The sequence below is a fragment of the Dinoponera quadriceps genome, unplaced genomic scaffold (genome assembly GCF_001313825.1).
Source record: "Dinoponera quadriceps isolate SergipeBrazil2010 unplaced genomic scaffold, ASM131382v1 scaffold3324, whole genome shotgun sequence".
NCBI classification, from domain to species: Eukaryota; Metazoa; Arthropoda; class Insecta; order Hymenoptera; family Formicidae; genus Dinoponera; species Dinoponera quadriceps.
Window position 1 is genome coordinate 28,775 of NW_014557953.1, and position 22,154 is coordinate 50,928.

Consider the following 22,154-nt stretch of genomic DNA (forward strand, 5'->3'; position numbering starts at 1 on the left):
ATATATATAACGAAATATATATATATATATATATATGTTTGTGTGTATGTTATCTATATCTCGCGAGAGCTGGACGTTACAGCCGGGCGGTGTAAAATTTTACGAGAAACGTGGCCGAGATATGTCCCAGCGGTGAATAGCGTGACCCAGGCTGAGCACAACTTCGCTAATGGCCATTAAAATAGCCAGAGTGCATCGCAGATATTACCTGCGCGCCGCACGCTATTGCAGCCCTTTATCGCGGCTGGACGCTTGTTAAAAATTCATCTCGACTCGCGCGATATTCCGCCGATAGAACGCACCGCCTTTGCGAGTTTTCATTCGGAACGAAGGGCGAAATCGAGATCAGGGAGTCCTTTCACGCGGCTACGTCCCAGATCCATCGCATTCGGTATTCTCTGCGATCCTGTCTCCCGACGAGAGCCACGACGGAGCCGCTTCTTCGGAAATTTCACGAACTTTTATTCCCGTTCGATATGAAACATTCAGCAATTAATCCGCGGTTCAACCCGACGCGAGCCGAACTCGCGTTATTTCCACGGCTGTGAAATATCTATGGCGACGAAATTCATAAATTTACAACGTGATCTCCGGGGTAATTCCGAGCGATAAAATTAAACTTGTCGAACGCGCGTCCTCCGAGGTAACTTACGTCCTGGCATCGAAACAAAGGATCGATCTCCCGATAAGACACGTGGGTGATATTACATTTAAAGTCCCGCTAATGGCGTGTCACCATTTATAGACAAATTCTAGGACGAGCGTGTGCAAATGTCACGTTGCTATTCTTATCGCAGTGAGCGCGCTGGTCGCGCTGGCTGTGTCGACAGCGCTCGAACAATCGCTTCCGAGGGTCCCGAACTTGTTCGGTAACGCGGTGGTGTAAACACCGATTCCCGGGCCGAGATCGATCGAACAATCGCGGGCTCGTTAATAGGATTTACAGGCGACCTAGAAGCAGCAGCAGCCTCCACTGCGCACACACTCTTGTTCTCCCGGTTCCTGTTTCGGCGTTCCCGAACGCGCTCATTCCTTTGTGTATTTAGGTCTCGCGGGTCGTCGACCCGGAGTACTACTCTTCTCTCTATTCCATCACCCTTCGTATATGCGTTGCACCTTCCTTTCTTCCTTCCTTCTTTCCTTCCTTCCTGTTCCTTCCCCCTGTCATTCTTTCTCCTCCCTTTCCCGTCGATTCCCCTCGTCCTCGTGTATACTCTCGGCCCTGTCATCGTGAACCATGTACTCGCTTCTCGTTTACACTGTCGCCGATATTGCATTAGTGGCCTCCTCTCGCCAGAAAGTAAGACCGACGGAAGAAGGTCTCTCTCGCTCTCTCTCTTTCTCGCTCTTCCATTTCGCTCTTTTATTGAGATGACGAGCGCGCGTCTCTATAGTCTTCTCTCTTTTATATCGCCTCTGTTTACCCTTCGTCATTCTCCCATCACTATCGCTCGACGGGCCTGTATAAATACGTCCCCGCCCGCCTGTACACGAAAGAGAGAGAGAGAGAACCCGAGGCCAGACGCAACACCGAAAACCAAATCGATACGGAAAATGAATCTCACCGGGTACACACATCTCACTGTTCGCGCGCGTCCGCCCGCACGCGCCACATCGTCCTTTCCCCCCGCTCTTCCTTCAGCTTGATATCTCTTTCGCCTTGTGTGTGTATCCATTAAATTCCTATTTCGAGGGGCAACGCGCACACGAGAGAGTGAAACGCCCGGGCGCTCGTCTTACGCCGGTCGTGTACATGATTTATCGTGACGCGGCCGTGCGAGTATATGCCGGGAAAAATTATACCCTCGAGTCTCCCCGCTCCGAACATGATTTAGGCGACGAATAAATCTCCATGAAAAGTTTATCATCTCGCGGTATATAACAGGTTGAGATTGGTCCCGTGCGGCCATTCCCTCGCGACGTACGTCCTACGTTTGTTTGACGTGTTTCTACGCGTTGAAGACGCGCGGTAGAGGAGAGAGTGAGTGAGTGAGTTGGGTAGAGTGGAACGAAGAGAGAAGGGCGGATCGTTGTAACTGAGGAAGAAAAGGATTGCTCACTTGCTTACTCGCAGGTATCAAGGAGCAGCGAGCTGGGAATAGGAACTACGGTTAATAAGACGTACCGGACGGATTAGAAGACGACTCGGAGGAAGACGCTGTCGTCGTCCAATTCAGTACTTTCGCGTTGCCGGAGAAATTGTGTATAGCGCGTCGGCTGCTGGATAATAAAGTTCGAAGAATACGCCGGGGCTATGCGGCGAAGGGTGAAAATTTAATAAGTCGCCCCCTTGGGTCACCTGGACCGGAGGCTGCGCAAAATAATTGACGAAACGAATGGAACGTCCAGCTACCTCAATTAATCTAACTCGGCCTGACCTACGACCGACCTAGAATGACTCGACTCCCTCTCTCTGGTTCGGACCGAGAGGATCCTCAACTCGGATCCAGGCGATACCTAAACTCGACTCAGTTTGAACTTTCGATTGTTGGTTCGTTCGAGAGTTATCGGGACTACACTGCGATTTCACGACCGCTAATTACAATATCACTACAATGAGCGACAGCGTTAGAATATGAAATGTTCCGAAATTATCATTATTATTTTTATCTCAAATATATACACACATATGTACGTCGAGCGTATAATTTTTCCTTTCGAAGCTATTCGCTCTCTTTTTTACGAATAATTGATTTTACATCGCATTTCACTCGACCGAACGTTAATTCCTGCGCCCTTCCCGAATTTCAAGCGTACCCTGCTGTGGAATTTTCCATTATCAATGCCCGCGTTTCGCGCGGAAAATCTTTTCGTGCCGCGGAGCGTGATGCCGTTCTCTTCTTTTTCCTGGCTTTTTTTTTTTTTACGCGCAACACGTGTACCAGAAAGACGTCATCGCGCGCCCCGAGCCAGCTGGAGCGTGATGCACCTCTTGGCGTACTCTTTGGAATTCCTGCCGACGGATACAACGGGGATAACAATCGCAGGTGTCGGCTTCGAATCCGATTCGGCGAATTCGTTCTATAACGATAGCGCTCGCGAATATTGCCTCGCCATCCGATCGCGTAGCATTCAGAACGCGAGCCGGGCGATATCTCGCCCCGAGATATAACGCCTCTTTCATCCCTCTCGTCGCTTCTCGTTGCGTCCGTATCATCGGCTTGGTGTCTTCATCGTTTATAAAACCGCAACAAACTGATGCGATCTTATATCTCCGAGTCATTCGGAAAATACTGTCCGTCCAGAACCCCTCTTACATTTCGTCGCGATCTTTCATCAGGAACATTAAACTTTTCGATGATTGCATCTTTGATGAGAAACTTGAGCAACTCCGCGAATTCACGCGGACTTTAATTATATTACATTTCATTTTCAGATTTAATTATGACGAGAGAGAGAGAGAGAGAGAGAGAGAGAGAGAAAACGACGTAGTGCCCAAGAGATTTTCCTTCGACCTTTCCCTCAGATTATGAACTTATCGTTGTGTGTGACAAGGAAAAATTGAATTAATCGGGATTAGCGGTAATCAACGCTGATGTAATCGGGCATTAATCGCCTACCGAAATCGTGTTCAATCTCATTAAATCGCTTTGTATCGCTCGCTGATTCCTTCGCGGAATCGTCCTACCGATCGATCTGACGCACTACAATGCACCGGCGTTATTAATGTCATTATGTAATAAGGATCGCCGGACTGTCGAGGGAAGAGTGTCATTTATATCCTGCGAGACATCTGCGCGCTAGAAAATGCGATTATCCGGCTCGACAATGCGGGCCGGCTCCTGTGACGTATCAATCTTAACGTTAACGTTGAGTGGAATTTCACATTTTCTCACTGTCTCACTCACTCGAACACCGACCTCCCCCCCCCCTCTCTCTCTCTCTCTTATCCGCTTTATTCGCATATAATGTTAACTAAGGCCTGGTTTAAGCGAAGTTCAACGTAGGCTATTAGAGCCTCCGGGGAACCCAACGTCGGAGATACCGTATCGCTCCGATACGAGCACTAAACCGCTGACCGCTAATTTATACACTAATTTCACTACGTGGCATATAATGACCTTTATACTAGACTTTTGCGGTATTAAGCGTTAATACCATATTAAATTGAACGTAATTGTTCGCTGTTAAATTTGGAAAGACACCTCATATTTATTGGCACTTCGCGAAGTATCGGCCACTCTCAAGATGGTCCCCCGCAAATCTAATTTCGATAGTCAGAGACTCTTGAAGGACGAGAGAGCGAGAGACAAAAGGAGAGAGAGAAAAGAGAGAGGCAAGAGGAAATCTGTCACGAGCCTCCTTCTCGCCGTAGAAAAATCACTCGATATCCTCTCAGGACGCTGTCTCGCTGTCCTATTTCAAATACAGATACAACTGAGCCTCTTTTCATACATCCGTTAAGTGCTTCCATTCGACGTGTAATGCGAAACGGCTGCATTCAGTCTCGAATTTAAAGGAGAGGACGTCTGTGAAGGGAATGCGCGAGGACGCGATCGGACAAGGAGTGACGTGCCTTTATCTCACGAGTATAGCGAGTGTAAACGGTATCCTCTCCACAAAATTAAAATGCAGCCGGCTGAAAAATGCAGCGGCGTTCGAAAACACTCAACTTTTATATAATTGAAAAATAATAACACAAATGGAATTATTCGATATTTGTTCTACCCAGTAGCAGGAAAATAAATCCATAAATATTCTAATTGGAAGATATTTTTTGATAAAAATTAAAAGTCAAACTTTACGTTAGTAATTTTGTATGTATGTGTGGTTTGCGCGTGTCCTACATTTCGGATCGGAACAAAAGTTCTCTGTGCCACTAAACTATTTCAGGTAATACGGAATTTGACCAAGTATGAGCCCAAGTATGTAAACAATCCGCGTGCATCAGCGCATCCGCCATCGATAAGTAAACGAGTAATATGAATAAATCGATATCAGGGAAGTGGAACAGCCGATATCGTTCCGCGGCTTGGAGTTAGAAGGGTAAATGTCCTCTATCTGAACCCACGACATTTCCTGCCTCCAAGTCGCAGAACGATATTACTTGTTCTAGTTCGGAGGTATTGATGGTGCATATAAGATTGATGCAACCGCGACCCCCGACGATCGAAAAATGTCAAGGATAATCGTCACCATTTTTTAAGCGTATTTGTGCAGGTATATTTGGCATCTCGATAATAACACGGCTAATCTGCGCACTGTATCTCGAGGAAAAAGAAATCGATACCCGTCTCCTCTTTACCTTCCACAATTGTAGGTATTCTCAGAGTAAACTTTCGAGATCTGACACTTCCGACTGTAAATTTTACTTTTTAATCACTAAAGAGTATCAGTCGATACTGATGTAGTTAACGCAGTATGCGTCATCTCGAAGTGTCAGGAAATTCTATGAATTGTTTAGCAATTCAAAATCGAAGAAACTGACCCATTCTTTTCTCTGAAGTATAGATATATCGATCTTAAATCAAGGGACGTCCTCAAAAAGATACAGACCGACGATTACGTGTTCCGAGTATATGTCGTGCATCGAGAAGATTCCTTCAAAGGATCGTAGGAGGTTTACTGCGTAATGTTTTAACGGGGCTAACTCCACGTAATGTTTTAACGGGGCTAACGACCCGCTTACTCGTAACTACTTAGGATATCCAGAAATGCTCTTTTGCTTGATCGCATAAAAGAGCCCGTATTCTCGAGTGTGAACGTGATTTGAGTCCTTTTAAGGTATCAAGAGAGAGAGAGAGAGAGGGGGGAAGGAGAGGGAGAAAGAGCAGCTCGAATAAATTCCTCTCGAAACTTTCGCGTTCTCCCGTCGCGAACTATATCCGTATAAAGTTCCTTCCATACATCGACGTCGCTACATCAAACTTCCGTTTGACTTACTCTCCGCCGATACGGTGATATGCGTTACTCGTGTTATTTCGTCGGATTAATATTCGCTCCAGTAAAATCGTTGAGCTTCCTGCGGAAACCGGCTCTCTCGTTACTACACGGGGCTTACGAAACGCCGTCGCTTAATTATTTTCCACGCGACGCTGCTACCTACCCGTCGACATCTGCCCGCGTGTTATTTGCACGACGCGCTTATGCAAGCGACGTCCGTTCTCTCGCGCAAACGAGTACAAGGCTAATGAGGCGTTTAGCAAGAAGAAAAGAAGGAAAAAAAAAAATGTAAATTAAGCGCGAGCTTATTTCCCCTCGATGGTTCCTGGAACGCGACGATGTATATACATTACGCGTGCAACACGCCCCGGATTTTCTTCCATCGCCCGTAGACTCGCCGACGACTTGTTTACGGTCAAAATACCGGCTTTAACGATTGTTAAACGCCATAAGGATAATCGAGCAATCTCCGTGACACGCGGCGCCCGTGATTACTCAAGCTAATAACCTTGCATGTAAATAACAAATATTGATATTCCGTTTCCGTGCGGTCTCGTATCCGCAAGCTCGTCAATCGATATCCGTCGAATTCTTATTTACGCGATTTACATGCGATCCACCTCTCGCCCCTCCTCCCATCCCGCACGCGCGATTGACGTCTATCAAATTGTTGTTTAACCGACTTTCATATACATACATATCCTCCTTTCGTCGCAGTGTAATATCGAGTTTAACTAGCAAACTCGGAAGCCAGAACTCCGAGGCGGTTTCGTGAATAAAAAAAGAAAAAGAACGTTCCGGCAAAATCAAACTTGCACTTCGGTACTAATTCGAGGCGAGGTTTGCCTCTCGGCGGAAATGAAATCCGGCGGAATATTTTATAAATTCACTCGTCGAGGTGTTTACACACCACGTCGACCGTTTCTCATTGATATTTCATACATCGAGGTACGCAGTTAATTTCGCCGGAGAGTCCTTAAAAATTAGTACGCAGCTGTGACGTTCGGTTCCATTTATTTTATACGCTCTCTACTCGCGCCGCGCAGTGCGAAATTTGCGCCAAGTGTGTGTAGTAAAGACACAATCGTACCGATATCGAGGACGACGGGCAAGTTTCGCACTGCGTCCTGGCCGTGCACTCACGTGGTCCTCAGGTGCGACGCGTGCCGATTTCTCGTCCGGTGGAGCCGGCCGGCTCGCCCGCCTGTCCGACGATCCACCTGACTTGGCCGTTCCGCGGAACTGCCGCGGGCGAGAGTAAGCAAGGTGCGAGAGGCAGCTCGTGCGAAGCTACTCTCTCAGAACAGCGCTCCGGCCGCGACGGCGTTCGGCATCGCGCGCCGCAACGTCGCGCCGTGCATCGCGCTTATCCGATCTCTCGGACGATTCCGTAGCGCGTCGCTCGCAACGACCGACAACGCGCGGGCAATCGTCTCGAGCTCTAGCCGACCGCGATGACGGCCGTTCGTCGCCGCGGGAAACGCTTCAGCAGCGGCTCCGGCATTACGCATACGGGATTCGCGCCACTCGCTACTGCTGTTGCTTCTCCGCCGGGTCAGTGCGCGGTGGTCAACGTTCCCTCTCCGACTGAGCAATCATCTCGTCCGATTGCCGCTGCTTGAACCGTAGCTGCTGACACTGCCGCGACGGAGCGCCATTGTCGCCGAATGCGAGCGCGTTTCTATGGCGCGGGTGGCTTTGAGTCCGACTCGCAAGGACTTTCCTCCTCCGTAGTTTCGTATTTACTCAAACGAGACTGGTGTGTACGGAGTAATCAGAGGGGAAGGAAAGTTGAAAGAGAATCGAAGAGAAATAAGAGGGAGTGACGCGTCGTCGGTGGGATGGACTTTACCGACGCTCGTTACCGACGGGTTTCGCGATCGGTAGGCCGTGTGCGTCACGACAGAGGGCGCGGCATTGAAAGTCGCGTGTGAAACTTTCATCCGGGAGTAATCAAAGGAGTTTCCTCGAAAATTCGATAGTGTGGATACGTAACAACAAACGGGTACGTGAAAATGATTGAGGATTCTTTTTCTTCATGCCTGCTGGATGAGTAGAATACGACACGCAGTTTGTTCGACGAACGGAGATATCGTGTAAAATTGAAAAATTTACGCATGTCACGTTCGTTCCTTGCCAATTTCGTCGAGCGAGGTCACGTATCTTTGTATACACATCTTGTAGGCGGAAGAAAATTTGACGTTGTTGAGCTTGTTCTTGTGTAAAATGTGTCGCGATTTAATGTTGTTAATTTATAGCCCTGTGCGATAAATCGTTAGCAAAGTGAAGTTTCATGATCTTTGCTGCTGCAAGCACAAGTGATCTAACCTTTTTTCGTTTTAGTGAAGTGACTCTGTGCGAGTGCACAAGCTCAGCCGCTGAAAATGAGCTCGCATCACCATTTGAATCCGTCATCCGGTGAGATAGATCACATTCACTTTGTCTCCGAGGACGTCGGAGCTCTGTATCGTAGCGAAGATTATTCAGACGTCACATTGGTAGTGGCTGGTCAAAAATTCAATACCCACAAACTTATTCTTGCCGCACGTAGCGAGTACTTTCGGGCTCTGCTGTTTGGTGGTATGAGGGAATCTACACAAAACGTAATAGAACTGCCAAGTGCCACATTGCCTGCATTTAAAGGCTTGCTCAAATATATATATACTGGTCGTATGTCTCTCGCCAATGAACGCGATGAGGTTTGTTTCCTTCAAGCTAAACCTCAATTGCTAGAGGACATAAATATAAAGAATTGTTCTCATTATTTTGTTACAGGTAATCCTCGACACTCTTGGATTAGCACATTTGTATGGTTTTTTAGATCTTGAAGCAGCTATATCTGATTATCTGAGAGAGATACTTAGCATAAAGAACGTATGTTTAATTATTGACACTGCTTTTTTATATCAGTTGGAATTCCTAACTAGGGTTAGTATTACACATATGAATTTTAACTCTTAAATTATCTGACATGAAAGATAACTGATATATATAATTGATATCTATAAGATTACACATTCTCGTAATACATTCATATACATATTTTATTAGGTTTGTCTTGAATATATGGATAAACATGCATCTGACGTCATTCAACATGAGAATTTCTTACAATTAAGTCCAGAAGCTTTAAACAAGTTAATCTCCAGAGATTCCTTCTACGCACCGGAGATAGATATTTTCTTGGCTGTCGAATCGTGGGTCAAAGCCAACTCTGATGCTAACGCAAGCGAAGTTTTATGTAATTTCTATGCGTATATGAAGCAAAAAACATTTTCCCTCGGTATTCGGCGTAATTACATATAAATTATTTGTATTTTCACAGCTCAACTAAGATTGAGTTTAATTTCCATCACGGATCTCCTGAATGTTGTGAGGCCAACCGGATTAGTTTCCTCGGAAGCGATTTTAGACGCGATATCCGCGCGGACGCAGACGCGCGATTCGGAACTCGAGTATCGCGGTCGTTTACTTGTCGACGAGAATGTTGCCCATCCGATGCACGGAGCACAGGTGTTACAGGGAGAAATGCGTAGTTACCTGTTGAACGGAGATACCATCAACTACGATATGGAACGTGGTTACACAAGGCATACCATAACAGATTCGCCCGAACAGGGAATCTTGATCAAGTTGGGAACGCAGTGTATTATAAATCATGTGAAAATGTTGCTCTGGGATAGAGATATGCGATCTTATTCGTATTACATAGAGGTACGGATGTGCCACATTGTAATGTGACAAAGTGTAATGCAATATCGAGCGGGGACTCTTCATCCTGTCACTTTGCTTTCTATTAAAGGGATCCATGGATCAGAAGGATTGGGTCAAGCTGATTGATCATTCAGATTTCTTTTGCCGCAGTTGGCAATATTTATATTTTGAACCGAGAGTAGTTCTTTATATTCGTATTGTAGGAACAAATAACACAGTAAATAGGGTGAGTCTTTCGAGTTGAATAATTACTTTCGTTCGTTTCATCGCAGTGATATGATATCTAATGAAATGCTTTTTCTCCGATCGCAAGGTCTTTCACGTTGTCAATTTTGAAGCGTACTACACAAACCATACGGAGAAACTTAGCGACGGCTTCGTTGTGCCGACGCAAAATGTCGCTGTCACGGAAAAAAGTGCATGCGTTATAGAAGGCGTCAGCAGGTAGATAGACGAAATCAACGTTATATTCACTATGTATATACATATGCTTATCCTTGAACGTTATCTGTTTAATTAGATCGCGTAATAATTTATTGAATGGCGACACGTCCAATTATGATTGGGACAGTGGTTACACGTGTCATCAACTCGGCTCCGGGGCTATTCTGGTGCAATTGGGACAACCATACATGATCAATTCTATGCGGTACAATTTCAATATTATGCCGTCAAAAGCCGTTTCATGGGTAAAATCACCCGATGTAAAATTCATTGCTCGCGCGAACGTTCTCACAGATAGTCACGCAACTATCGCTGAATAATTGCGTGCGGAATGGGCACGTGCGAAATTCGCAGTGTACTTATTTGTTACCGTTTCCACAGATTATTGCTCTGGGATTGCGATAATCGCTCGTATTCGTACTACATAGAGGTAGCGGGTAATACCTGGGACTGGTTAGTAGTTGCCGATAAAACTAGAGAGTCCTGTCAATCTTGGCAAACGATACATATTAATCCACCCCGTGCAGTAGTTTACATACGCATAGTGGGAACGCACAATACTGCAAACGAGGTCTCTACGTCTGGCCAAATTGATTATTTACACACGTTATTGCGGAACATAATCACAACATCTAACGAGCAACGTTCGTGTTTCCAGGTGTTTCATTGTGTTCATTTTGAGTGTCCAGCACCAGCGGACGATAAATTTCCGAAATCACCAGCACAACGAACAGCACCGTCGATATCACCAAGCAGTAATAATCCTTTGCCTCCCCCACCTCCTCCAGAAGTGGCTACGGAAGCGGTCAATTTCGACGACGACGTTCAAACCAACTAAAGTAGGCGGGTGAGCGCACGATAAAAACACAAGAGTGACGACGGCAGTCACTCTCATTTTTCTAAGCTAGGCGAATCTGAATGAACTCTTTGAGTGACCTCAATGCAACTTCTAAGACTGTTCAATAATGACCGTTAAGTGTAAGATCAAGATTAGTCATTCTGTTGTCTCGTTAACGAATTTCTTCTTTTTATTATTGCGCCTTGATGACTCTAGGTGTATACGGCGGCTGCCAATTATGTAATCACAGGAGCGTAGAAATTTCATGTCATCTTGCACAAATGCTGGTCGGCGGTTTTACAAAGTTACAATAGATTATTTATTTTGGAGATAATTTTTTTTTGTATTTTTTTTTTCCTTTTTGTTTTATTACATCGTGTCTTTCACTGGGAAATTTGATAAAAAACGTCTATACTATTAGTATTTAAAAACGTCTATATTAAGTATAATTACTTTCCGTTGTTTTAATATTACCAGCTTCCTTTGACAATTATCGTTTCAACTATACACATTACTGCGAAAATCGTAATATATTCTTGTTCCTGTCATTGGTTATTGTTCATATAGATAATTCTCATTACGTCTCATGTCTGTACTTGGAATATTTGGTACTCGTGTATCTACCAATTGTTACGTAACACCGGAGAGTAGTAAAACTTTCAAATTAACATATCGAGTGTGCAAAAGTCAAAAGATTATCTTGCCTACTGAATACGTAATAAAAGTTGAATATGCAATATATACGTACGATAACAGTATTTATAGAGCGATTTCGAAGTATAATATTTTGGTATGTTAAAATCGCATTTTACTTGGGTTAACTTGGTGAATTTGAGGAAATTCTCCAACTTGAAAATATTCGAATAGATCTGTATGAGGAGTGGAATGAATGTGATTAAAACTTGGCAACTGCCATAGATCATCTCGTACACGGAGATCTTTTTTCTACTCTACGTTACCAAATATTTTGTAAGTACGCGCGATTACTTAAAATATAAAAAATAAGCATAATACTCTATTAGCATAATATGGTGTATGGTTCTTCAGTATTTTCTTTCTTCTTTTGTAAAGACTTTTATCGTGATTTTGACCTTTTGTACATACAATGTAAATTATTTTTCTAGTCGCATATGTCGTCCGTTGGAAATATAATATATCCTGAGAAAATTTAACTGTATAAAAAGTTTAATTGTGCTGCGATCAATAAAATATTCTGGTATTTTAGTGAATTTGACTTCTTGATGAGCATTTCAATTTACCTTCAGCTGAAATTCATCCATTTTTCCAATGACCACAAAATATAATCGTTGCAGTCGTAAAAACGAAAATAATCGATGGATCATAGAGAGATTCTCGCAAAAGATGAAATCAAACCAGTGTCTGTATTATTAGGTGGTTGAGATCGCCCGCTGACAATAGATGGCTACGTTAGGTACTCTATTTTTTCGAATTGAAAGTTGGCGATATACATGACGACGGGTCTATAGAGTCCCGCCAAAACGCCATAGGTAACATTTGTGCGGCGCGTTAACATCATCTATTTTGATTGTGTTTGCAATGGCAAGTTTTGCTCCAAATAAGACACATTTGCGGAAAGTTATGCTCAATTATTTCCTGGCAAAGGAATCGCCCGCGGAAACGCATCGTTTGCTAGAGGAAGTGTATGCCGAGCATGCTCCATCGAGTACAACGTGTGAAGAGTGGTTTCGCCGCTTCCAAAGTGGTGACTTCTCTATGGACAACAAGGACCGCGGAAAACCACCCAAAAAATTTGAGGACACGGAATTGGACGCATTATTGGACGAAGACTCGAGTCAAACGTTGGTGGAGTTGGCCGAAGCGTTAAATGTGGACAAATCAACAATTTCCAGACGACTACAGACGCTGGGACGAGTGCACAAGCAAGAAAATTGGGATACCCCACATATTGAAGGAACGGGACGCCGGAAAACCATTTGTTGAACTGCTGCTTGAACGACAACAACGAAAGGGTTTTCTCCATCGAATCGTGACTGCAGATGAGAAATGGATCTATTTCGACAATCCGAAGCGGCGAAAAGCAGCATCGGTATGTCCCGGGGGTCCGTCGTCGCCAAAGAGAAACATCCATGCCAGTAAGGTCATGCTCTGTATCTGGTGGGATCAGAGGGGTGTATTACGTGTATTACGAGCTGCTGAAACCGTCGGAAACCATCACTGGGGATCGACTGCAACTGATCCGTTTGAAGCGAGCTCTGTACGAGAAGAGGCCGGAATGGGAGAATCGCCATGACAAGTTGCAGCACGACAACGCCAGGCCGCATGTTACTCAACCAGTCAAGAAGTACTTAGAAGGAGTGAACTGGGAAATCCTACCCCACCCGCCATATTCCCCAGACATCGTTCCCTCGAATTACCATTTGTTCCGGTCGATGCAGCCAGCGCTTACGGCACAGCACTTCACCTCGTACGAAGGAGTCGAAAACTGGCTGGATCGATCACCTCCAAAGAAACCGAATTCTTCCTACGTGGAATCCGATTGTTGGCCGAAAGATGGGCCAAGGTTGTCTGTTCCGATGGGCAATACTTTGAGTAAACCAGTTTGTCGATTTGCTACCAAACCACTGTATCTTTTCTTTCGCTCAAAAATGGGCGATTTCATATGCAACCAACTGCAACTGTCTGTTAACTGTTGCGGTGCGTCGTGACGTTTCGGCGATATCAGGTACGTGAATATGCGATATCGCAAACGAGGATCCGAAACGCGCACAGGCTTATACACGCCAACAGTGACTGACAAGATACGCATGAAATTGATTTTAACTTGGAAAAAATATAATTAATAACTTGGAATAAATATATTTTGGTAATTTCTAATAACGAATTTTATATTGACGTAGAAAACTCAAATATATTTATGTGCTTTCTTGGTGTGTAAGCGTGTGAATGGTGAATAACGAGACGGGTATGCTGAAATGTATTATTTATTATATCGTCGCTACATACGAACATATAATGATAAATATGTAACAACCGTAAATATGAGATATACTCTTAAGCTGTTCTCTTATTTACACGATAGATTAAAACTAGTTTAAAAGCAAACTGTAGCATTGTAAGGTGATTAATATCTAAATTGAATTTAACATTAGTTTTAAGAAATAGTTTCTAATATAAATAAAGTCTAAGTATCGCTTAGGTATTAAGGTTTAGGTGTAATATACAATGATTACGTCGAGGCGTGAAACACCGAAAACCGTTTGTTTATAAACGACGTTTCGACACAGATGCCTCGTGTGCACGATTTGGTGTTACACGTTATGGGATACAAGACGTGTGTAGAACGCTGGGAAGAGGGAAAAGGAAGGAAAAGAAACAGGAGACATTATATATAAGAGACAATGAAGGGAACAAGATGATTGAGCATAATCATTATATTTCTTCTTTCTTATCTCTTGCGATCGTTGGATCCGCTGCGACGGGAACGAGATCGACGACTGTGACTACCGCTGCGTGAACGTTTCGATCTGAAAGAGAACGCGATATTATTGTAGGAGCAACGGGAGAGAACAATCGCGACGGTCGCGAGCCATCTCGATTAATGTGACAGGAAGCGAGAAAACGTATGCCTCTTACGGAATGCATCGAAACAAAAAGATCCGTCCGTAAGATGATATCTCTTGTGATCGATTGAGAGCATACTTGCAAAATATTCCTTTTCTTTTGCTCGAACAGTCAATAAATAACTGTAAAATTAACGCGATATGCAACTTTCCTTTTTAGCCTACTATTATACGAATGTGTTCCTTATTTTATGGGCATATCTACGCGTTTTCTCGCTTCTGACGTCATCGAACAAGCGAGGACGCGGGAGCCTCGAAGATAAATCGAAATCATTACAGTGAAATCCGAGCAACTCGAAAATCGGCGCGAGAACAGTCATTAGGAGACACTGCAAGATCTTTCGCGTTATCTTTGAGTTCGGAAGAGAGATGAGGCGAACCTTTTACCACGACTGCGACTTCGGGATCGCGACTTTTTCTTGTCCCTGTCTCTGCGATCTCGGTCGCGATCACGGTCCCGTTCACGCTCCCTCTCGCGATCTCGATCTCTGTCGCGATCGCGATCTCGGTCGCGTTCACGGTCGCGCTCGCGGTCCCGGTCTCTGTAGCCCAATCCTCCGCCGCGGTTCCTGTCCGATCTGTCGCGGTCTCTGTCGCGATCCTCCCTGTCCCTGTCTCGTCTTCTGTCAAGTAAGGACTCGCGCTTCTCCTTACGCCTCTCCTCGACGGTCTTCTGCAGTTCAGCGAGCTTCTCGCGGATCTTGATGAAGCCCAGATGCAACTTGCCGCCGAAATGATCGGCCAATCGTCTGTCGTTATCGTGAATGCCAAGGTAAGCGCTGCACACTTCGCATACTCTCAACTTCTGCTGCTGGTAACTCGACGCCGGCATACTGTTCCTGTACTCCTGCTCAGCCTCGTTCTTCTTCTTGCGCAGCTCGTCGATCTCGCCCATCAGCTTCATGGACTCCTCGACGAAGCCCTCTTCGCCGAGCTGCTCGGCCTTGGCTAGTTTCTTACCGATCTCTTCAGCGAGCACGTGGACGTTGTTTGCCTTCGCCGCCACCTCTGCACTCAGCTCCTCCTGGGTTTCCGCCAGACGCTGCTTCGCCTGCTCCGTACGACGATCGCAGTCGGCGATAAAGCTCTGGAGGTGTTCCATCGCCTGGATTGACAGACAGAGAAATGTTGCGTCAATTTCCGAGATTTCACGAGCAGATTTCGCGCTACAACTTGTCTTCTTTATCGAGCGTTAGAACAGTAGTTGGTCAGGGTGTTTGTAGCTTCGAAAACTTTTGCAACCGAAGAAACAATGAGAAGCTCTTTCCTGGAGAAGGAAAAGAAAGTTTGGATGTGATCATAACTTTAGAGATACTTACGTCAATGTCGTAAAAGTGATCCTTCTTCTTTTGCGCAGCCTCGTAGTCAGCCCGTAGGGCCAAGTCGTGAATCTGGGGGCATTCTCCCAGGTCCATGCGCTATGACATTTACAAATCAAGACGTATTAGATTACGTTCCTTCGTTTGTGCGGGACCTTATCGATTCTACGCGTATCATTATTATTATTATTGTTATCATAATTATTCTAGTTAGACCCTCCCCAACTCTGCATTTACGAGATCTCTTACTTGACAAGAATAACATACGGTCGCGTTGCCGCGACTGGAAGTTAGCTTGAATCAATAATCTAGGAGAGAGAGAGAGAGAGAGAGAGAGAGAGAGAGAGAGAGAGAGAGAGAAGACAGACAGATCATACACTACAAAAATTTCGAGTTTGTACATAACGCCTGTATACCCTTAGGATAAAAGACGGCCCAATAGGCACTCTGCCTTATTTCTTTCTATTCGTTTCATCTTATTTGACATATTTTTGCTTTTAACGGAAAAACCGTCGGTTCGTCTTCCTGCACGGACTAGACAAAACGTACGATTGAAACGATCCAACAATTGTCAGACGATCTATAGTATGTAGTCGCGTGGTATAAAGTAGAAATGCAGTTTGTACAGATAATATAGTTTGTTGATTTCACTTACAGGGTGGCAACTGTTCTCCGCCTGACACGAGAATGCGATGGCAATGAAGCTATAATCAGCACACACCTTAAGTTCATAATGTTCACTTTTCTACGAAAGAACTTACAGCCTATAATGGTTTGATTATGCTATTTACGTACGGCACGAATTCTCTCTTACGTTGGCTGCTGAACGGATTTTAGAAAGATACGGATTCAATACGTACACACGTCCAATGTTGGAGGAAATTTTTCTAATGGAACTGGCAACGTTGTGCTAATCCGCCTAATCATCACACGTCTCTCTGCATCATGCCACCTCTCAATTATTCTCTTGCCGACACTTCGGCCGTTGCAAATTGCCAAAGGTAAATCGCGCGAAACGAGAGACTCCGGTGGACTCGCGGGACTCGGCTCGCTTTCCCTCGATGCGTTTCGGGCACACACGTTGAAAAGAGAGTCTTTTCTCGCTCTTAAAGCACGCTTCGTTATTCGAGTATTCGTATCCGCGCAGTTCGATAATCGTTAAAAAGAGAGAAACGGCAGAGAGAAAACGCGCGCAAACCGCACGAAGCTGCACATCGACCGGCCAACCCGCGGACCAACTCTCGTTTCCTCCGACCTCGCGTCTTCGAAACAACCGGAGAGAACCGAGGAAGACGAGGCTCTTCCGCGGCCTCTCCACCGTACCGCGCGTGTCTTGTGAGAGGTTCTTGGCAATTCGCAAAGTCTTACTTACAGATCACTGCTTCATTTTCTTGCACCCACACACTTCCATAGGATGATATATATTTTTTGCTCACACACATTCTCAAAGTAAACTTCATTCCTACCTGCCGTAAACGGCATCATTAGTAAGAAGCGACAATTAAGACATCGTCTCATTGTATCAGCATGACGCTCTACTCACCGACTTTTACAGGCCTTTTCGAGGGGGTCTGGGAATTTACATTCGGCACTCAGCCTCACCACCGTGTAGAAAAAAAAAAAAAATCGGTAGAGGGGCTGAGGTTACCGCCCGCCTTTACGTATATATATATATATGTATATCGAATTAAAATATATATGTATATAGATACACATATATATGTATATATATATATGTATACTTAGTACTTGAATTATTATTGTAAAGGTAAATCAAATTGTAGGTGTAATACGTACGTCCTCTTCTCGTTTTCAGTACTTACAGTAACGCGCGTGTGAGAGTGACAAGTACAACACGGACATATGTGAGCGGACAATACTCGCAACAATATTGTACAATGGATCTGATTGGAATTGCTTTTTCCAGAGACTCTGGAAATAGAACTGTAGTTACGTTGACATTAGTGGATCTGCATAGCGGTGCTTCACGGTTCGAGCGATTGCCGTTAGTAAATCTTTCTTTTCGTTTCATCTTTCTTTGAGTTTCTCTTTACTTAATTTACTTCTCTATTCTCGCGTCTTCGTTCCCGAAAATTTTGTGGTGTCGTGGGACATCCTCTCGCGGAACCAACAAGGGGGGTGTTTGCTACCTCACGTTTACTTCCTCACACTGTTCGATATGTAGGAGATTACTTCAAAGATACGCAACATTATAATACGCAATCTGTAATTTTTTTTTTTTTTATCAAGCCGAGTTCCTTAACAATTGAGTTAGTGGGACGTACAATCGTGTCGAGTACATATCGAATAAATTTATATGCTTCTTCCGCGGGCTTTATCGGGGATCAGAATCTGCGATGAATTTCAGTTGGCAGAGGAGAAGAAACAGTCATGAATACTGTGCGCTTTCCCGTTTTGGGAAATTGCGCATGATGCATTCCCTATCTTCTCCGTTGTGCGCGCTTTAATATGTATGTAGAATCGTCTTATCTTCACCGACGAGGAAGTAAATAATGCGAGACGCGTGCTTTGAAGTAAATTGAGATACAAGGGACGCGTCATCGATTGTGAAAGGGGAAGCGGCGAAGGGGAAGGTATTAATCGGTCGGCGATAAATTCACCCGCCGAAGAGAGACGAGATTGATTACCAATTTCGCGCGGCGAATTCCGTCGGTGCCGGTAACTGAAGAGCCGTTCTGTAAACCCTCCAAGTACCCTCACCGGGATTCTCCGACATCGATCAACGTCGGCAACAGGCGCACGCGCGGATACTTATGTAAATTCCCACGCATCTGCGGACGACAATTGAAAACACTGACCGATTAAAAATTAAGGAAACATTCCCCCGTGCCGCGGCGTTACTTCTCGAGCGAGAAACTTTCCGCGCATTAAGTCAGCTGCGAGAGTGAGGGAGGGGGCACAACTTTTTCCCCGTCATAGACCGCGATAAAACGCTCGATTGCCCCGGACGCCCTCGTCGTTCGTTGCTTCGTGATTTTTGTTTCATCGCTAGAGATAGACTCGTAAGATACTGAAGTTCGGCTGACGATTGAATCACCCAGAGAAACAGAGATTCGCGCGAGAGCAGTCGAGATGGCTACTACATGTGGGTGAATACGGTCGAGGTGTGGTAGCAAACACCCACCGTCGGACGATTCGCGCGGGGTAACATCGAGAAGCGCTGTTGACGGTTCATTGCGTTAACGGTTCGCGGTTGACAGTCGACGCGATCGATAATCAAAGCGCGGTAGTACAGTGTCGTCTGATGTAATGTTGCTCGATCTAACACGCATCACGACGATGCCTCTCGTCTGAGCCGTATTTATACGGCCGCCTGCGCTTCCCAATTTCACTGCCACAGGGGCTTGCAGTGTGTACATATAAGTATTCTCTCTCATTGTACGCATACATATATATATTTGGTATGTACGGATGAAAATTAGAACGAGCAACGTCGTTTCATGGCTCGACAGTACAGGAGAATCCCAAGAGATAAAGAGGTAGAAAGAGAGAGAGAGAAAGAGAAAAAAAAACGGATATTTCCGAGGACATCTCGCAGTTTTCTCGCTTCTCCGTTCCGCACGAGCCGTGAAATTCACGTCGGCTGTTCTAATCCTGCAATCGGGATTTTGTGTATCTGACAGAAACGCCCGCTCCCCCTGTGTGTCGCACTTCGACGGTATCAAGTGTGAATCGATCGTGATGTCAATCCTTGAGGTCGACACGTGTCGTCGCGGGGTAGAAAATGGGATTAGGGCGCTTCTCTGCGTGTTAATTCCTCGTCCCCTCCCCCCGTGTTACGTTCGTTTACGTAAATTCGATCAAAGGTCGGTCATCTTACAATCTACAATTTTCTCGAACGCTCAACGATACCGAGGAGCCTGACACACCGATTGGCACAGGTGAAAAAGGGTGAGGAGAGAAACGCCGAAGGCGGACAATTCGAGCGTACGATTCTATCTGGCGTCGTGCATCGCATAGCTTCTATCGTCTTTATTCAGCTCTTCTATGTGTCTGTGCGTGGCACCGGAACTTTGTTACACGTAACACTTGCTAGTTTTTCTTTTTTACTGGGACATAGTTGACATAGCGTCTCAACAATGTGTGTGCAAAGAGGCTCACGTTCCCTCGAGCACCGACTCGCAAAGGTACTCAATACGTACATGTGTGAGCATATGCTTCTCTCGATTTCTACATTACAGTTAGAACGTATTCTACTTAACATTAAGTATATAAGACATATATATGTATATATATATATATATATAAATATATAGACTGTACGATGTGTGTGTGTGTGTGTGTGAGATAATGTATAGCAATGCTAAACGAGTCGGTGTGCATTCGGATCTACGATCACGGGCGAAGCGTTATGGAAGTATAGACGCTGCCTTCCGTTATCAATTGAATACCCTTTATGCCATTAATGTAGACTTTATCACGTACACGGTCTGACTCAGTGAGCACAGCAAATAGACGCTACATCGGGTAAAATGAACCTGCTCAGTGAGATGATTACAGACGGACAGACGGATTAATTCCACTGTCGAGCCGCAAAACACACGAGATATAATTGAACGCTGCGTGTTGAATTCAACTCGATCTTTTGTCACGAGAAGAGATTGTCTCGGAATTCGTGAGGAAAAGGAACAATATTATACATATAAATATAATGTATTAATAATATAATCTAGTCGAAAGAGAAAGAATATAAGCGTGTTCAACAAGAACACAGAAATTTGCTCCATTTTAATTTTGTGCTTTTTATGTTATTTTCCACTTGTTTGTTTGAACAATGTTATTTGTACACACAGACTGTTTGATGAATGTGTAGTTTTTTGTACGTGTGTGTGTGTATGTGTGTGTGTGTGTGAATATATATATATATATGAGAAATAGGTATTTAATTATTCAAAATACACATACTGTAAGAATGATTACACGATTGTGTCACAATAAATCACGTTCGACACCAACCTCATTTTAAATATAAAAATTTATTCCAATATAAGATTAAAATATTAATCTTAGAAACAGATAATCAACAGTATTCATGTTACTTATTCATCGCATATCATATGTAGAGAGTATATCTCAACTTATCATGATATTGGTCCATTTAAAACTTAAGATCCAGGTCAATCAAGTATGTGTAGTTGATTACAAGTCCACAGTCTTGATCAATTATAATTTTATTGTTTTCTAACAGCGTAGTGTCATCGGCCAAAGAATTGACCAGTGAATCGTGTAATCAACTTAAATTGAACTTTTACAAAATGAAACAAATATGGAGATACCACGAAATCAAGTATGGCCATTACTTTCTCACTTTGCATTCCGATTAAAAAATATCAGAAATTATCCGCTTGTATATATATATACAGGGTGCATTATCTGCGCGCAAGTGCCAATGGTGTGTCGTTTATATGTTTTGTATACCTCTGATTTAGAAATTACTCACCGTCGACGAGAGGATTTCATGTGGGCAGCAGGCCAGCAAAAAACTCTTGCAGACTTTCGAGTCGGAGTATTTCACTTGAAATTTGTTATTTTCCCCTGAAAAACACAATTGTGATTAATAATGAGAGCGTGAGGATATATAAGAAAAGAAAAAGAGAAATATATATACACACATATATATATATATATATATATAGAGGGTAGCACTACTAGGATAGCCCGAGAATATGGCCGCGGGATTAACCGTTCTGTAATATCTGTTGAACTCGTTTCCCGAAATTACAACACGTGTTCGATCGTTAACGCAGAATCGGCGTAGAAACAAATAAATGAGTACCATTTCGTCCTGTGCCCATTAACTGGTCGAGCATAGCTCGCATTTGATCGTGCGCCGTCATTTTCGTGCAAGTGGCACAACCTCTCTAGGCATTCACTGTGGAATGAATACAGTCAAGTACGCTGAACAACGGCCACGCCATCGGTTTGCCTCGAGTTCTAGATGGCTGCTGTTCGACCGTTGAATCGATACTCGACTTTTACTGTGTTGAAGAATCGATTGTCTTCTCGATGTCTTATTTCTTGCCTTGATGATTTTCCAATTCGACGTTACACAGTTTACATTGAAGGATCGTCACTTTTCAGTAGCGTAATTCATCATGGAGTGAGAATTTCTCATTTAACTAAATATATCTGTGCGGAGGACAAAATGGTGGCGGCTCGTAGCGGAGACTTTGAAACTAGTAAGAAAAGTTGTTCAGCAAAGATTCAAACCAACTAACAAAGGTTCGAACTCCGCGTCATCCGGGTTCATAGCGACACTACTAGGTGGCGCCAGGCAGCCAGTTAACCGGTCTAAACAGTCTAGCGGCTTGGCCCGTTTCTCATAGACCCGTT

At 44.3% G+C, this 22,154-nt stretch overlaps 3 protein-coding genes across 10 annotated transcripts in view; 1 reads left to right on the forward strand and 2 right to left on the reverse strand.

Moving 5' to 3' along the window:
* Positions 1-7,445, reverse strand: part of LOC106749546 (diacylglycerol kinase eta) — a 30,331-nt gene extending 22,886 nt beyond the window's left edge. The window contains exon 1 of one of the 2 annotated variants that reach the window (XM_014629131.1): positions 7,027-7,445. The gene's annotated coding sequence lies outside the window, so the exon portion shown is untranslated. The other variant, XM_014629132.1, reaches the window with a different exon arrangement.
* Positions 7,446-7,800: 355 nt separating this feature from the next.
* On the forward strand, positions 7,801-12,083 carry LOC106749551 (BTB/POZ domain-containing protein 9). 3 transcript variants are annotated; one of them, XM_014629144.1, is made up of 10 exons: positions 7,801-7,888; positions 8,227-8,582; positions 8,659-8,811; positions 8,935-9,124; positions 9,209-9,597; positions 9,686-9,823; positions 9,911-10,041; positions 10,118-10,246; positions 10,423-10,612; positions 10,700-12,083. In XM_014629144.1, exons 2-10 carry the CDS (start codon positions 8,268-8,270, stop codon positions 10,877-10,879), a joined length of 1,815 nt encoding a protein of 604 aa, XP_014484630.1. In that variant the 5' UTR covers positions 7,801-7,888; positions 8,227-8,267; the 3' UTR covers positions 10,880-12,083. The 3 variants fall into 3 exon arrangements, with proteins under 3 accessions (XP_014484630.1, XP_014484633.1, XP_014484632.1); XM_014629147.1 differs by lacking the exon at positions 10,700-12,083 and having other exon boundaries at positions 10,118-10,286; positions 10,423-10,539; XM_014629146.1 differs by lacking the exon at positions 7,801-7,888 and having other exon boundaries at positions 7,898-8,582.
* Positions 12,084-13,881: 1,798 nt separating this feature from the next.
* Positions 13,882-21,930, reverse strand: LOC106749548 (putative RNA-binding protein Luc7-like 2). Of its 5 annotated transcripts, none has more exons than XM_014629137.1 (5): positions 21,598-21,930; positions 21,262-21,356; positions 15,801-15,899; positions 14,862-15,586; positions 13,882-14,385 (listed from the first exon to the last, which is right to left on the reverse strand). In XM_014629137.1, exons 1-5 carry the CDS (start codon positions 21,656-21,658, stop codon positions 14,307-14,309), a joined length of 1,059 nt encoding a protein of 352 aa, XP_014484623.1. In that variant the 5' UTR covers positions 21,659-21,930; the 3' UTR covers positions 13,882-14,306. The 5 variants fall into 5 exon arrangements, with proteins under 5 accessions (XP_014484623.1, XP_014484627.1, XP_014484626.1 ...); XM_014629141.1 differs by lacking the exon at positions 21,598-21,930 and adding an exon at positions 16,456-19,991 and having other exon boundaries at positions 21,262-21,322; XM_014629140.1 differs by lacking the exon at positions 21,598-21,930 and adding an exon at positions 18,449-19,991 and having other exon boundaries at positions 13,883-14,385; positions 15,801-17,744; positions 21,262-21,321.
* Positions 21,931-22,154: the final 224 nt, after the last annotated feature.